The 13,982-nt window shown below is 38.1% G+C and overlaps 1 protein-coding gene across 1 annotated transcript; it reads left to right on the forward strand.

Annotated features, from left to right (window-relative positions):
• Positions 1-3,574: 3,574 nt before the first annotated feature.
• OR10C1 (olfactory receptor family 10 subfamily C member 1) lies at positions 3,575-4,866 on the forward strand. The gene has a single exon (XM_072641497.1). It carries the CDS (start codon positions 3,583-3,585, stop codon positions 4,522-4,524), a length of 942 nt encoding a protein of 313 aa, XP_072497598.1. The 5' UTR covers positions 3,575-3,582; the 3' UTR covers positions 4,525-4,866.
• The last annotated feature ends 9,116 nt before the right edge of the window (positions 4,867-13,982 follow it).

Here is a 13,982-nt window from a genome sequence, read left to right on the forward strand (position 1 = left end):
TGTGGGTTTGCATTTATTTGTGAATATGCTTATATGACTGCTTCATCCCTCTTGAGGTGAGACCAGGGAGGTAATCAAACACTTGAACAGCCAGTAGAGTTTCTGTCTCTCTTTCTATAGGTACCTCCAAATACAAGAGATAATTTACCTGCTGATCTGAAACAGAAGGAGGGGACTAAATAATATGAGGTTTTCATGGACCCTTCCTTCCCTAGGGGTGGAAATTTAAGTCATGAGAAGTAGAAAGGAGACTAGACAAAATCAAGGCACATCAAATTGGGGATTAATCAAAGAGAGGAAGAGGAGTACAAAAAACAAAAGGGAAAATGAGAAAGGAGATGGAATAAAGGTAGGGGGAAAGATACAGAATGAAGGCTAAACAAAAGAGAAAGTTAAAAGGATAGAGAAAAACAACACAAATGTAGAAAAAGATAAAGAACAAAAGAGAAAAATGTAGGAGGACAGAGTCCCTTGACCAGGAAAAGAATTTTTTTTTTTTTAATAACGTAAGGAGTAAGCTGATTTCTAGGTGTGGTTATGACAAAGTGCCAGACATCCCTTGTCTATTACATACGTAGTAAGGCACGAAGTACAGAAAAGTGTAAACAACAAAAGAAGGGCTGAAAAGATCCAATCTCCCACCTTAAAGGGAAGCCAAAAATAAAAAGTCACCCTCTCTTTCTATATACTCTCTCCCTTATGTGGAGATGCCAAAGGAAAAGAAGATACAGTCCTTGCCCTTGAATTGTTTAGAATCTGTGCTGCAGGTCTATGATTTCATCATTGCAGGGAACTCCTGGTGTGGAAACTTCCTCTACCTTTGCAAATCAAGGTCCTATCCATAATTTATAGTCATAGAGAGAGCTCTAGAGCACTGAGTGAATTGTGCATGTTCACAGAGTGTGTATCACAAATGAGACTTTAACCTAAGTCTACCTGACTTCAAGTCCAGGTCTCTACACCAGGATGCTTCTCATTCACAAAACCCATTGGGAGACAAAAAACAAAGAGAAGATGAAGAAATTATTACCAAAAATATGTCAGCAAGTACAAATGAATACAGTTCATAGGAAATAGGACAGAGGAATCAAAGAAAGCCTTCTGAGAGATATAGAAAGTGCATTCATGTGTCCCCTTGAGTGTTCCAACTCATATGGAGTGATATAGGGATTGTACCCTTCCTTAAAGAACTACAAAATCTCAAAGTTAAACTCCAGGAATCATCTAGAAATATCCATGCTCAAACCAAAGTACACTCTACAATATCCCTATCTAGCTACTGTTTAGTATCTCCAGAGGCAGTGCATTCCTCTGTGGGATAGCTCTAACTATAAGGAAATGTTTCCTTGCATGAAGCCAAAAGGATCCTCTCAGACACTTTCACCTTAGTTCTGCCCATGTAATATCTCTTCCATATGAAAGCCCTTCAAAGTAAATGATGATGGCAAAGGAAAGGAAAACTAAAAGCAATGCTCCTGGAGTACCAACAGAACTACTTATTGCAAACAGGAACAGAAAGGGTAGCAGGATTTGATGGTGATATATCTTGTCTTGACACTCAGGGCAAACATGTTGACTGAATGATCATATACTAGATCTCAATATTTTTTCAGTTTTGGTGGAGCAAAAATGTCCTTTGACTTTGACTCTCCCCATCCAAAAAAAAAAAAAAGCCAAATTAATATGGGGAATGATATTGCTTTGGATAAGACACTTATGAAGATATCAGAAATATAAACATCCTCATATTACACTGTTGCCTCTACAATCATGAAAAGTAGGGTGACACAATGGAAAGAGCCAATATACTATAAGTCAAAGGATTTTGATACTTGTCTTAGATGTTTCTTAGCCATATATAAACTCTTTATGACTCAACTTCCTCATCGAGGAATTGAGGATAATACCACATTATCCACTCACACCCACAGGAATACTGTAAAGATCCACTGGAATATCATATGTAAATTGCTTCACAAAGTTGTAGAGGACTATCTATATAATTGTTGGAGTTTTGTTTTGTTTGTCTGAACCTGTGATTTCACCAGTCAACTGAAAACTACCGGAGATGGAAATTCCTGTTATACCTATGGGCAGCTTTCTCTAATTAATCAATGTAGAGAATAACTTCAAGCATGAATTTAGCCATGGTCACCAGCTAGTCTGCATCAGAAGGACAGCTTCTTGATTCAAAGACCACACTTTTATCCTGCAACCAAACTGTCTCTCTTTATATATAGTGGGGTTTTTTTGATTACTATAATACAAGAAATCATACCCTTGGAGACCACTTTGAGAACTGTTCTAACAATAAGCATTCACAATTCCAATTCCATTCCCCAACTCACTATTTACCATTCTCTACTTACATTTACTCCTCTGTATGATACTAGCAGCATCTACCACCATTGTATACTTTGAAGACACAGTGAAAAAGGCAATGCTGTACAAAAAAACAAACAAACAAGAATGAAGTCTTGGGGAATAGGAGTAATTAGAAAGTATCTACAAAAAGCCAGATGCTGTATAAGTCTAGTGTCAAAATGAGCCTAATTATCAGTGGTAGAAACCATAAAGTCAGTCTGTTGAAATCTTAATAATTTGGTTCTCCTAGTGAATAGTGCGTGTACTCACAATATCCATTTATGTAGTTCATTTAGGACTAAAAAAGTGAAAGACATTTTTAAGCAGGAAAAATCAATTGAGATAATTTTTATCAGCCATAAATAATATATATTAAATATAATTACGTGTAAAATGAGTTATAGTTCCTAATTTAAATTATTATAAAATCATAACATATGTAACATTATTTTTCTATGATGAACATTTTATTACAGAAATTCATCTTTCCCCTCAGTAGCAAAGTATAATATGTATTTATGTTTATTAATGGTAATAGTCACTAGCCTTTAAAAAAAACTACTGTCTTCACCACTTCCCAACAACCGTCCCCTAGCTTTGCCAACAAAAATCTGGCTTTCACTTGCTTGACATCCAAAGGCCAAAAAGTATAAACATTGGGACTTGCAATTCCTCCATCAAAAATGAATGTCCTCTCTCCCTCCAAAAACTTAGGCTTTGGTGTTAATTCTGCCTTTTAAAATGCAATAGTGTGGAAAGAAGGAAAATTTCAGGGTCGCAATACAGCACCAGCATCATGGCATACTGAAAACAAAGCTGGAATTAGATTCAAGAGACTTGAATCCCAACCCAGACACTTACTAGCAATGGCACGTGTGGCAAGATATTTCCCTTCTGTGAACTTCAATTACCTCATCTGTAAAATGGTTATAATAATACGTTCTCTTTTGTGGGGAAATTGTTCCTTTAAACCCGTAGGAGCTACTGAAATGCTAGCTATGAATGAGTCTCAGAGTGATCTTTCTCGCAGAACCGTATCAATGCCCTAAGTTGATGGGAAAAGAGACAAAGAAATGGGAGGTGGGGTGGGGGAAGACTTAAGTTCCAATGTGGACATCAGCATTTCGTAGAATTGTGCTTGCGGCCCCTGGTCCTAAGTAACCCAGACTCTCCCTTGGCACCCTCTTCTTCGCCAGCCCCCTGAGATCATGTGACCTGATGTCCACCAACACCTCAGGGGTCGTTACAGATTTCATCCTCGTGGGCTTCTCTCACCTCCTGGGTTTCCAGGGTCTCCTCTTCTCCCTCTTCCTCAGCATCTACCTGCTCACCGTGGTTGGCAACCTCCTCATAGTGGCCTTAGTCTCTGTCGATGCCAATCTCCATTCGCCCATGTATTTCTTCCTCCGCATCCTCTCGGCCCTGGAGATCTGCTACACCTCAGTCACCGTCCCGCTTGTGCTCCACCACCTCCTCACTGGGCGGCGCAGGATTCCGAGAGTTGGTTGCGCGGTACAAATGTTCTTCTTCCTCTTCTTTGGGGCCACCGAGTGCTGCCTCCTAGCTGCCATGGCTTACGACCGCTACGCAGCCATCTGCACCCCACTCCGCTACACGCTCCTACTGAACCGCCGGGTGTGCCTGCAGCTGGCTGCAGGAGCCTGGACTTGCGGGGCTCTGGTGGGGCTTGGCCACACCTCTTTTATCTTTTCTCTTACCTTCTGTGGGCCCAATGCTATCCCTCACTTTTTCTGCGAGATTCAGCCTGTGCTGCAACTCGTCTGCGGGGACACATCGTTCAACGAGCTGCAGATCATTTTGGCTGCCGCCCTCATCATCCTTTGCCCCTTTGGGCTCATCCTGGTCTCCTACGGTAAGATCCTAGTCACAATTGTTCGGATCCCATCTGTTGCAGGCCGCCGCAAGGCCTTTTCCACCTGCTCTTCACATCTGCTGGTGGTTTCCCTCTTCTACTGCACAGCCGTCTTCATCTATATCCGCCCTAAGGCCAGCTACGACCCGACCACGGATCCACTATTGTCTCTTTTCTACGCAGTGGTTACTCCTATCCTCAATCCTGTCATCTACAGCCTTCGTAATGCTGACGTCAAGGCAGCACTCAAAAGGACCCTCAGGAAGATGAGTTCCAAAGAGATCTAGGGTGTCTTTAATCATCACCCAGGAAACCTAGTGGAGCCTTATATGGCAAGAAGAATCAGAAAAGAAAAGGTTACCAGCAACAGCATCACCACCACCACCAGAACACCTAATCTGCTGGCGTAGACACAGTCCTTTGACCTTGGGAATTCTTGAATTTGATGAGGAAGACAGTGGTTCTGTCCTTGAAGATGCCTCAGACTGAGAGAAGTAGGATAGACAGAAAATTAGGATCAACAGGCTACTGAAAAGTACATGTTTCTCTAAATACCAGATCTTGTTAGCTGTTGTACACACTGTTGTAAAGAGATGTTTATTTTAAATAAATTGAGATGTTGTGTTAACACATCTTGCCCCCAAATAATTATAACTGACATTTACGTAATAATTTATAATTTACAAAGTGCTTTTCTCAACACAACTCAAGGAATCATGGCAGGCTGATATTATTATTCCCATTTCACATATGAGAAAAGTGAGAAGTTAAATGACTTGTCCCACTTCCCACAACTAGTAAGTGATATAACCCAGACTCCAAGTACAGTGGTCCAGTGCATTAAACTATCTCTCCATTTCAGGGATTCTTAAACTGAAGTCCATGTAATTTTTAACTTTGATAACTGTATTTCAATACAATACAATTGGTTTCCTTTGAAAATCTTTGTATTTTAAGTGTTTAAAAACATTATTCTGAGTAGTTCATGGGCTTCACAAGACTGCCAAAGGGATCCATCACACACACATGTACACAGAGTTAAAAACTCCTAATTTCAAAGCTTATGATTATAAGAAAAGAGATCTCTGTAGAAGAGGTGATCTAAAATCTTAAATGCTTACTTCATCCTGGGGAGCTGCTGCTGTCTCTAGTGATCCAAAGACCTCTCTGGTGATCCAAAGACCTCAAGTAGTATTAGTATGAAGTGTTGGAAAGCTAAGACTCCAGAACTAATAATGGAATGTCTTGTCTCTTTCTTAACACTAAGAGAAATTCTATACCTTTTTTGAGGTGCCTCATTTTTACTATTTTTGTTATTTCTCTGACTAAAATTTGTTGACCAGCAGAAGATCCTGAGAAAATAAAACAGAACAGGAGTTCTATGTGATGTTAAAATGGAAGCCAAAGGAAACCCAATAGTAGAAGGGATAGTATGGTGAAGGGCCAAAAAAAAAGACCTTTGCATTTCACTCCATATGCCAATGATTCCCAGGACAGTCATGAGCTACAGAAAAAAGAAAGATATAAAAATAACATTGGGAAGGTAGAAACAGCAAGATTTGGCAACTAATATCTCTCATGGCATGAGTGAGAGAAAGGAGTTAAGAATGACACTGAGATTGCAAACCTGGTTGCTGTGAAGTTCAGAGGAGGGATGGGTTTGGAGGAAAAGATAATGATTTCCATTCTGGGCATGCTGATTTTGGGACATCCAGTTCAAAATGCCAAGTAAGCGGTTGATGATGATTCAGGACTGGAGCTCAACTGAGAGATAAGGGCAATAGATAGATAAAGAGGGGAGAGGGGAGAGGGGAGAGAGGGAGAGAGAGAGAGAGAGAGAGAGAGAGAGAGAGAGAGAGAGAGAGAGAGAGAGAGAAATCAGGGAGTCATCCGAATAGACAGTATAATTAAGCCAATTTGAACTGATGAGGTCACCAGAGAGAAGAGAAAGAGGATAGAACAGGGTGTGGACAAAGCTTTGGGATACATTCACAGTTAGGGAGCATGACATGGATGATGACTTAGGAGACTGAGAATGAATGGTCAAGCAGGTAGGAGAACCAAGAGTAAGCAAAGTTACAAAGACTCAGAGAAAAGAATTTATCAGGAGAGGTTCGTCAACAATGTTCATTAGATTATAAAGTCATTGAGGGCAGGGATTATATCTTTTCCTGTTCTCAGCATTTAGCATAGTGCCTGGCACATAACAGATGCTTAATGAATTGATTGATTTACTGAAATATTGTCAAGAAACATGAGGATTGAGAAGAGGTCATTCATCAGATGTGGCCATAAAGAGTCCACTGGTAACTTTGGAAAGAGTAGTTCTGATTGAGAAATAAGGTTGGAAACCAGATTACAAAGAATTGAGAAGTGAATTGCAAGAAGGAAAGTGAGGCAATGCATGTAAGCAGAATTTTCCAAAAGTTTTGATGAGAAACTATAGAAAATGATAGCCAGAGGGGATAATAGGAAGGGATTCACAGAGGTAAATATTAAGAATGACAGAGATAGGCATATTTGTAGACAACAAGAAAGGTCCCAGTATATAGGGAGAAAATAAGGAAATGATTGTGAAAGAAATCTGCTGTAGAAAATGGGAGAGATGGGACCAAAAATATGTGACCTTGATAGGAAAAATGTTATTTAACTATCCAAGACTAGAGCAAAGGAAGAAGAAAAGGGGATAATGTCAAGAGATTACTATGAGCTCAGATGCAAATTGAGACTTTTGTGGAGGGATACGACCAATATGAGAATTTGTTTTGTTTAACGTTACAAGAGGGTATGTGTTTTTCTTGCTTTCTCAGTGAGAGTAGGAGAGAAGAAGAAAAGAAAGCAGACATTTATTTGAAAAAAAAGTTTTCTTTTTTAAATAAGAGATTATAAGCTCTTAAAGAAGGGAGAAAAGGGAGCTCATAGTGAATGACCCCTAGTTTCTCAGAAAAGTATGAGACAAGGTCTTCAGCTGAAAGAGGCAAGGAAGGAGTGTTATAGGAACCTTGAAGAGAGAAGAGGAGGTTGGGAATAGTTACTGTGGGGATGAGATAGCAAAGTAATGAGGGATAAAAGACTCCCTTGCCTCAGTGAAAGCCCAGTGGAGATTAGATAACAAAAGAAAATTCTAGTGGATCTAAAGATAGTATGACTTCCTCTAGGTCTATTCATCATGAGATAAGTAGAAGAAGAAGAAGTGGATATGCTTTTGACAAAGCTCTGTGCTCTATGATCTCAAGTTGATTGAAGAACTTATCAGAATGATCACCAACGATCCCCAATGATGCCCTGTCAACTACCTGCTAGACTTCATTTGCATAGTCCATCATCAAATCAAAGTCATGATGACTGAAACCAAACTCAATATATTTTTCCCAGCCAATCACCTCCCCCTATCAAAAAAATAAGCCAGTAATCTCTCTCATAACTTTCTCAGCATTCTTCTAATCAACCAAGTTCAAAACCTCACCTTCTTTAGACTCTCCCTCCCCATTTTGTCCTCTATATAATCAGCCACCAAATTATGTGCTTTAATTAGTTCCTGCCTTACCATTTCTACTATCACTTTACACCTGGTATATAATAATATAAATAAGTATGATTAAAAAAGAGAAATTAAAGAATATACAATCTCAAAGTCAGAAGAACCTAAGGCCTAATATGACCCAGTCCATACTTATAATTTACTCAATGCTATGATAATAACAATAATAACCAATATTTATATAGTGCTTTAAGCTTTCCAAAGTAGTTTGCAAATATGATCTCATTTTAACCTCACAGCCTCTTGGAGATAGTTGTTCTCATTGCCTTCATTTTACCTATGAGGAAACTGAGCTTGAAGAGTTAAGTGATTTGCCCAGGGTCATATAGTTCATAGGTGTCTAAGCCTGAATTTGAGCTCAGGTCTTCCTGACTCTGCACTGCACCACCTAGCTACCTCTCCAACAAGTGTTTATCTATCCTTTGCTTAAAGATCACTAGCTAGGTGGCACAATGAATAGAGCACTGAGCCTGGAGTCAGAAAGACTTATCATACTAATTTCAAATCTGGATTCAGATTCTAGTAAGTTGTGTTTATCCTTTGTTCTTGAAAATGGCCATGACATCAGATGACATGACTTGAAGTTGACTTTGACTTGAGTGAAGGAGGGCTATGAAAGGTTACCAGCCTCACTTTCTTCTCCAGAGCCATCCAGTGGCCAGATATTCTTTAGGATGACTGGAGATGGCCAAAGATACAATGGGAGATCCTGGCAAATTTAGGCTAAGGTCTTTTTAGATTCTCACTTTGAGTGAGATATGCCCATTCAGTGAATAGACCTCTTTAAGTAGTTATTCAAGGGATTGCCCCTTTAATAAAAAGAAAAATCAGACTGGGAGAGGAAGATCCTCAGGATTCCTGGACAAAACAGAAAGTTACTATTTAGTATTTACATTCACTCTGTGCTATGAGGTCAGGGAGCTGTTGTCCAATCTATGATCTCCAGAGTGAATTGGGCTTTATTGGGCTTGAATTGAATCAAGCCATAAGGCTTGATCTTTGAGTAAGAAACCTAGTAAACCCAAAGGGAAAAAGGGAGCTTTTGGCCTTGGAAGTGTGCCTTCTCCTGGCAGAGCACCCCTAATGAGGAGGGAAAGGAAAGGACAGGGAAAGGTAGGGGAGGGGAAAGGAGAAGAGAGGAAAAGAGAGGAGGTGCTATTCACTCATAGTGTTTGTCCTTTGTTCTTGAAGAGAATCATGACATCAAGGAGATGATGACATGACTCGCAGTTTACTGAGCATGTCACTTAATCCTTTTTGCCTCAGTTTCTGATCTGTAAAATGAGTTGGAGAAGGATAAGGCAAACTACTCTCATATCCTTGTCAAAAAAACAAAACAAAAACAAATGGGGTCATGAAGAGTCAGACATGACAGAACATCAACAATAGCAAAAAGTGAAGAGAAACATTAAACCCAAATCCATTACCCCTTGGGATAATATTAAACTTAGTCAGTTTTTCTTATATCAATCCCAATATACTCCTTTTCAACTAACACCCATTGCTCATACTTTTGCTCTCATGCCAAGAAGAACAAACATAATTCCTCTTCTACAATATAGTCCTTCAAATATTTGAGGACATCTATTATGTCATCCCTACACCTTTTCTTCTCTACGTTAGATATGCAAAGTTCCTTCAATTTTCATATAGAAAGGAATAAATGATTTTCACTCTCCTGTTTATTTGCCCCCTTACTCACCAGCTTATTAAGATGCTTCATGAAGTGTGATATCCAGAACTAAACATAATCCTCAGCATGTGTTCTGCCAGCAAAACTATCATCTCTTTATTCCTGAAAGTTATACTTCTCAATGCAGCCCACAATTTCATTAGCTGTTATATAATTGCTGTTATATAATAATAATAGCTAACATTTATATAGTGCGTTAACATTTGTAAAAAGTCTTACACATGTTTACGTCACAACATCACAACAATCCTATGAGTAAGTTGCCATTATTATCTTTATCTTACAGATGAGTAAACCAAGGTTGAGACTTGCCCAGAATCACATAGCTAGTAATTGTCTGAGAAAGAATTAGAACTTGGGAAGTGGGAAGATGTTATGGAAGGGGAAAGGAAAGCAAATAAAAAGGGCACACGATAGCAAGTGCATAGAAGAGAGGGAGCTTCCTTTTTCCTTTGTCAGGATTCCACATGAGTTCTTCTCCAGACTGGTTCACATGTCATGCGCCTCTTGCAGCAGTAGTATTACAGTACCCCTGTTTCTCTCTCCCCATGAAGTCTCTTACCTCCCCTTATTTGATCCCTTAGGTAAGAGAATTCCTTGTTATAGCTCTGCTTTATAGATCCCAATTTCTTTCCTTCCAAGAACTCTCTCCCCCTCCCTCCCTCACTCCCTTCCTTCTTCCCTCCCTTCCTCTCCAAAATTTCTCATAGTTCAGTGACTTATTAAATTAATTTGCCAATTCTTTCACTGCCACTGGATATTGTTTCTCTGACCTTAATCAACTTGAATTCACTATGAATCACTTTTCATTCACCTTGTGTTTCAGTTTTCTATTAAACATTTTTGTTCTGTCCTTTCTGGGCTAAAATTCATTGTTGTTGGACTTATTCAAAATGATAGAGTGAAATAAGCAGAACCAGGAGAAAATTTGCTTGATAACTATACTAATGTAAAGAAAAACTTTGAAAGATTATAGAATTCTGACCAATAACAGTGACAAGTCATGGCTTCATGATAAGATCTTGTAATATGATGTTTTGAAAGGCAAAGGATATCAATTTATAACCAAGAAAAACTTTCCCAGTAACTGATGAAAGATGGTACTATTCACTTCTTAGCAGTAAGATGATGGACTAGTGGCACAGAATGAGACATATTTTCAGACACAATCAATGTGTTAGACTATTTTGCTGGACTGTTACAAGACTCTGGATTTAAATTATTGGAATAAGGGAATTAGTCTGTGATGATAGATGCAAAGAAATGTTTTAAAGAGAATAGCATCAAAAAATTTTAAATACAAGGAGCAAAAAGCTCATAAAGGGACAAAAACGCAGAGGTCAATTTTGTTACTACTGTGTTAAATTTCATATTTTTTATTTAAAAAACTATAATAGAAGTTCAGTTTCATGTGCAATCCTTTTTTGTATATTGAAATATTCATGTTTGTTGAAAGTTGCTAAGACAAAATAAATGAAATAGAAAATGTTTGAAAAATAAACAAAAATAAAAATAAGTTGAGTAATTATACATCTTTGCCATCATTTGTTATTATCATCTCATCTACCCCTAAGAAAAGGTCCAATCCCTCCTTTTAGCTTCTTTCACCCCCATGAAACTTTTTTAAAGCTTTGGCTGTTGTTGTTATCCTTAGAATTTATCACTACCTCAGTTCAGTCTGAGTTTTAGAACTTTTGACAATATTTTTACAGGAATACGACACTCTTTTGTACATGTCCTACATTTCTAGCTCTTGAATTAGTCATTTATAAATATGTGTAAATCTTAGTTTAAATGTAAGTTGATCCATTCATTTCATGATTCACATCACCATCTTTAGGCAATTCTCTCATTTCATTCTTTTTTAATTAAAATTTATTTTATTCAACCAACAAAAATCTACTTTCCCTATCACTTTCCACCTCTTCTCACCCATTAAAAAAGAAAAGGAAGGGAGAGAAACCCTGTTATAATAGCATGAAGTCAAGAAAAACAAATTTCTGTTTTGGTCATGTTCAAAAAATATGTCTGAATCAGCACATCACCCTCTTTATCAGGATGTTGGTAACATGTTTCATCATGAGTTTCCCAGAATTGTGGTTGGTCATTGCATTTCTCAGACTTCCTAAGATTTTCAAAGTGGTTTATCTTATGAATTGTTTCATTGTTCTGCTCACCTCAATCCAACTAGTTCATACAATACATGCTCAAACATTTCCCAAATAATGGACTTACCTCAGCATTTAATTCTTTGCCACCACAAAAAGAGCTGCTATAAATAATTCTAAATGCCCTTAGAGGTTGTTTGACTTAGGACTTCACTTTCCTTTAAGCTATCCTTTTTCTTATTCCCCCTTTCCTTTTACCTTTTTCCTTCCTGTTTCCCTGTGGAGTAAAATTAATTGAATGCATGAATTTCCCCTCTTCTTTAACTAGTTATTAGTTAACTACCCCTCACCACATCTTTCTTTTTTATGCCACATAACTGAGGTACATTTCTACCTGTGCACCTTGATTATGTGATATAATTTTCCTCATCCTCATTCTCCCTTTTTCACCTCTCATATACACCTCTTCTCCTCTCTTTCCTTTCTTATTTTAAGATCATCAAAACATAATAGAATCATTCCCAGGACTTATGTCTGATTTGATTATGACCCCTGATGATGAGTTTTGAAGTGATGCATATATCAGTTTATCCTTGTTTAGCCCCTTATGATCATTCACTTATGTTACCTTTTTATATTTCTCTCGATGGTGGTGTGTGCACTTCAGATTTTCTATGCAACTCTGGTCTTTTCATCAGGAATGCTTGGAATTCTTGTATTTATTAAACATTCATTTTTTGCCCTATAGGATTATGCCTTACTTTGCTGGGCAAGGTTTTCTTGGTTATAAATTGATATCCTTTGCCTTTCAAAATATCATATTACAAGATCTTATCTGAAGGCTAATAACTGATAAATGGTGTGTGATCTTCATTGTAACTACTCAATATTTGCATTCTTTCTTTCTTACTACTTGTAGTAGTTTTTCTTTGACTTGGAAGCTCCAAGTTTTGGATGAAATGTTTCTGAGAGCTTTCATTTTGCAATTTATTTCAAGAGAGGAGTGGTGGATTACTTCCATCTCTACTTTGCCCCAGTTTCAAAGATATCTGAGCAGTTTTCTTCTTTTAATTTCTTGAAATATAATGTCTGGATTCTTTTTGTTGTCATTGGTCATGGCTTTCAGTTTATCCAATGATTCCTAAATTATCTCTCCTTGATGTTTTTTTCCAAATTCAGTTGTTTTTGCTATAAGAAATCTAATATCTATTTGATCCATACTGATTTTCATGAACCTGTTGCTGAGGAAAGGTTTAAAGCCTTCCACTTCTTCTGGTGAAAAAACTGTTAACCTATTTTCCATTTTTTTTCTTCTATAGCTGTCATTTGTAATCCATGTTTTTCTTTCAAAGCTCTCATTTCATTTACAATTTGTTTAACTCTTGCTTCATCTCTTTCATGATTTGTAGTTGAACTTGGACCCAAACTGTATTTTTTCTTTGAGGCTTTGTTTAAGGCTTTTTTTCTCTCTCTTCTTCTGGGTTTGTATCTTGAGAATCCCTGTCATCAGAATAGCTTTTTAAATTGGAACTATTTGTTTGCTCATTATTTCAGCCTATCTTATGACTTCAGACTTTGTATTAGCACTGAACTCTGGAGAGAATATCTAGGCTGGTCTACTCTTGGTATATTAAGTGTTGTGTTATTCCAGGATCTTATGGACAATTCATTCTGGGAATTTGCAAACTGAGAGTGTTCTCAAAGAGCTCTGATTCAGGGCAAAGTGTAATTTCTGCCCTCCTTATATGAGTTCTTTATCTGGGTATGAGTCTAAGCAACACATCTGTGACTTTGACCTATTTACAATTCCAGTAGATTGCTGCAAGACTCAATCATTATCAGCCAGCTAGAATGCTCTCCTGATTCAGAGAGAGAGAATTTCAGGTTTTCCTGTGGTGTGGGATTCCTGCCATGGTTATTCCACTGCAGGCTTCAAACTGGGCTAGTGACCGGAACCAAGAACCTATTTCATTCCTGAGGTCAGGACCACCCAGCAACTGCCTGCTTTTCGATTTTGATCTTGATCAGTACACAGCCTAAGGTCCACAACTTGTCCTTACCCTGGACTGCCAGCCCTAGGTACCGGTACCCTCATCATTCAGTCTTGGAGCTATGACCTAGAACTGAGCAGTAAACTGCCAGTTGGCATCTGTTTCCCTCTTTGCTGTATTTGTAATTTCTGCTTGCCTTTGTACATAGCCTCTCCTCATGATGGAATGTTCTGCATAATCATGTCTGACAAAACCTTTATTCCCTGTATCTGCAGCCTTCTCTGTCTCTCTCGCTATGTCTCTCTCCCTATCCCTATACCTAGGCTGGAAAAAGGCCCCCTGTGATTTTTTTTTTGTATTTCTTGGATTCAGGACTCAGTCTAATATATTTTCCAGATCTAATTTGAGGTAT

Source organism: Notamacropus eugenii, chromosome 2 (assembly GCF_028372415.1).
Source record: "Notamacropus eugenii isolate mMacEug1 chromosome 2, mMacEug1.pri_v2, whole genome shotgun sequence".
Lineage (NCBI taxonomy): Eukaryota > Metazoa > Chordata > Mammalia > Diprotodontia > Macropodidae > Notamacropus > Notamacropus eugenii.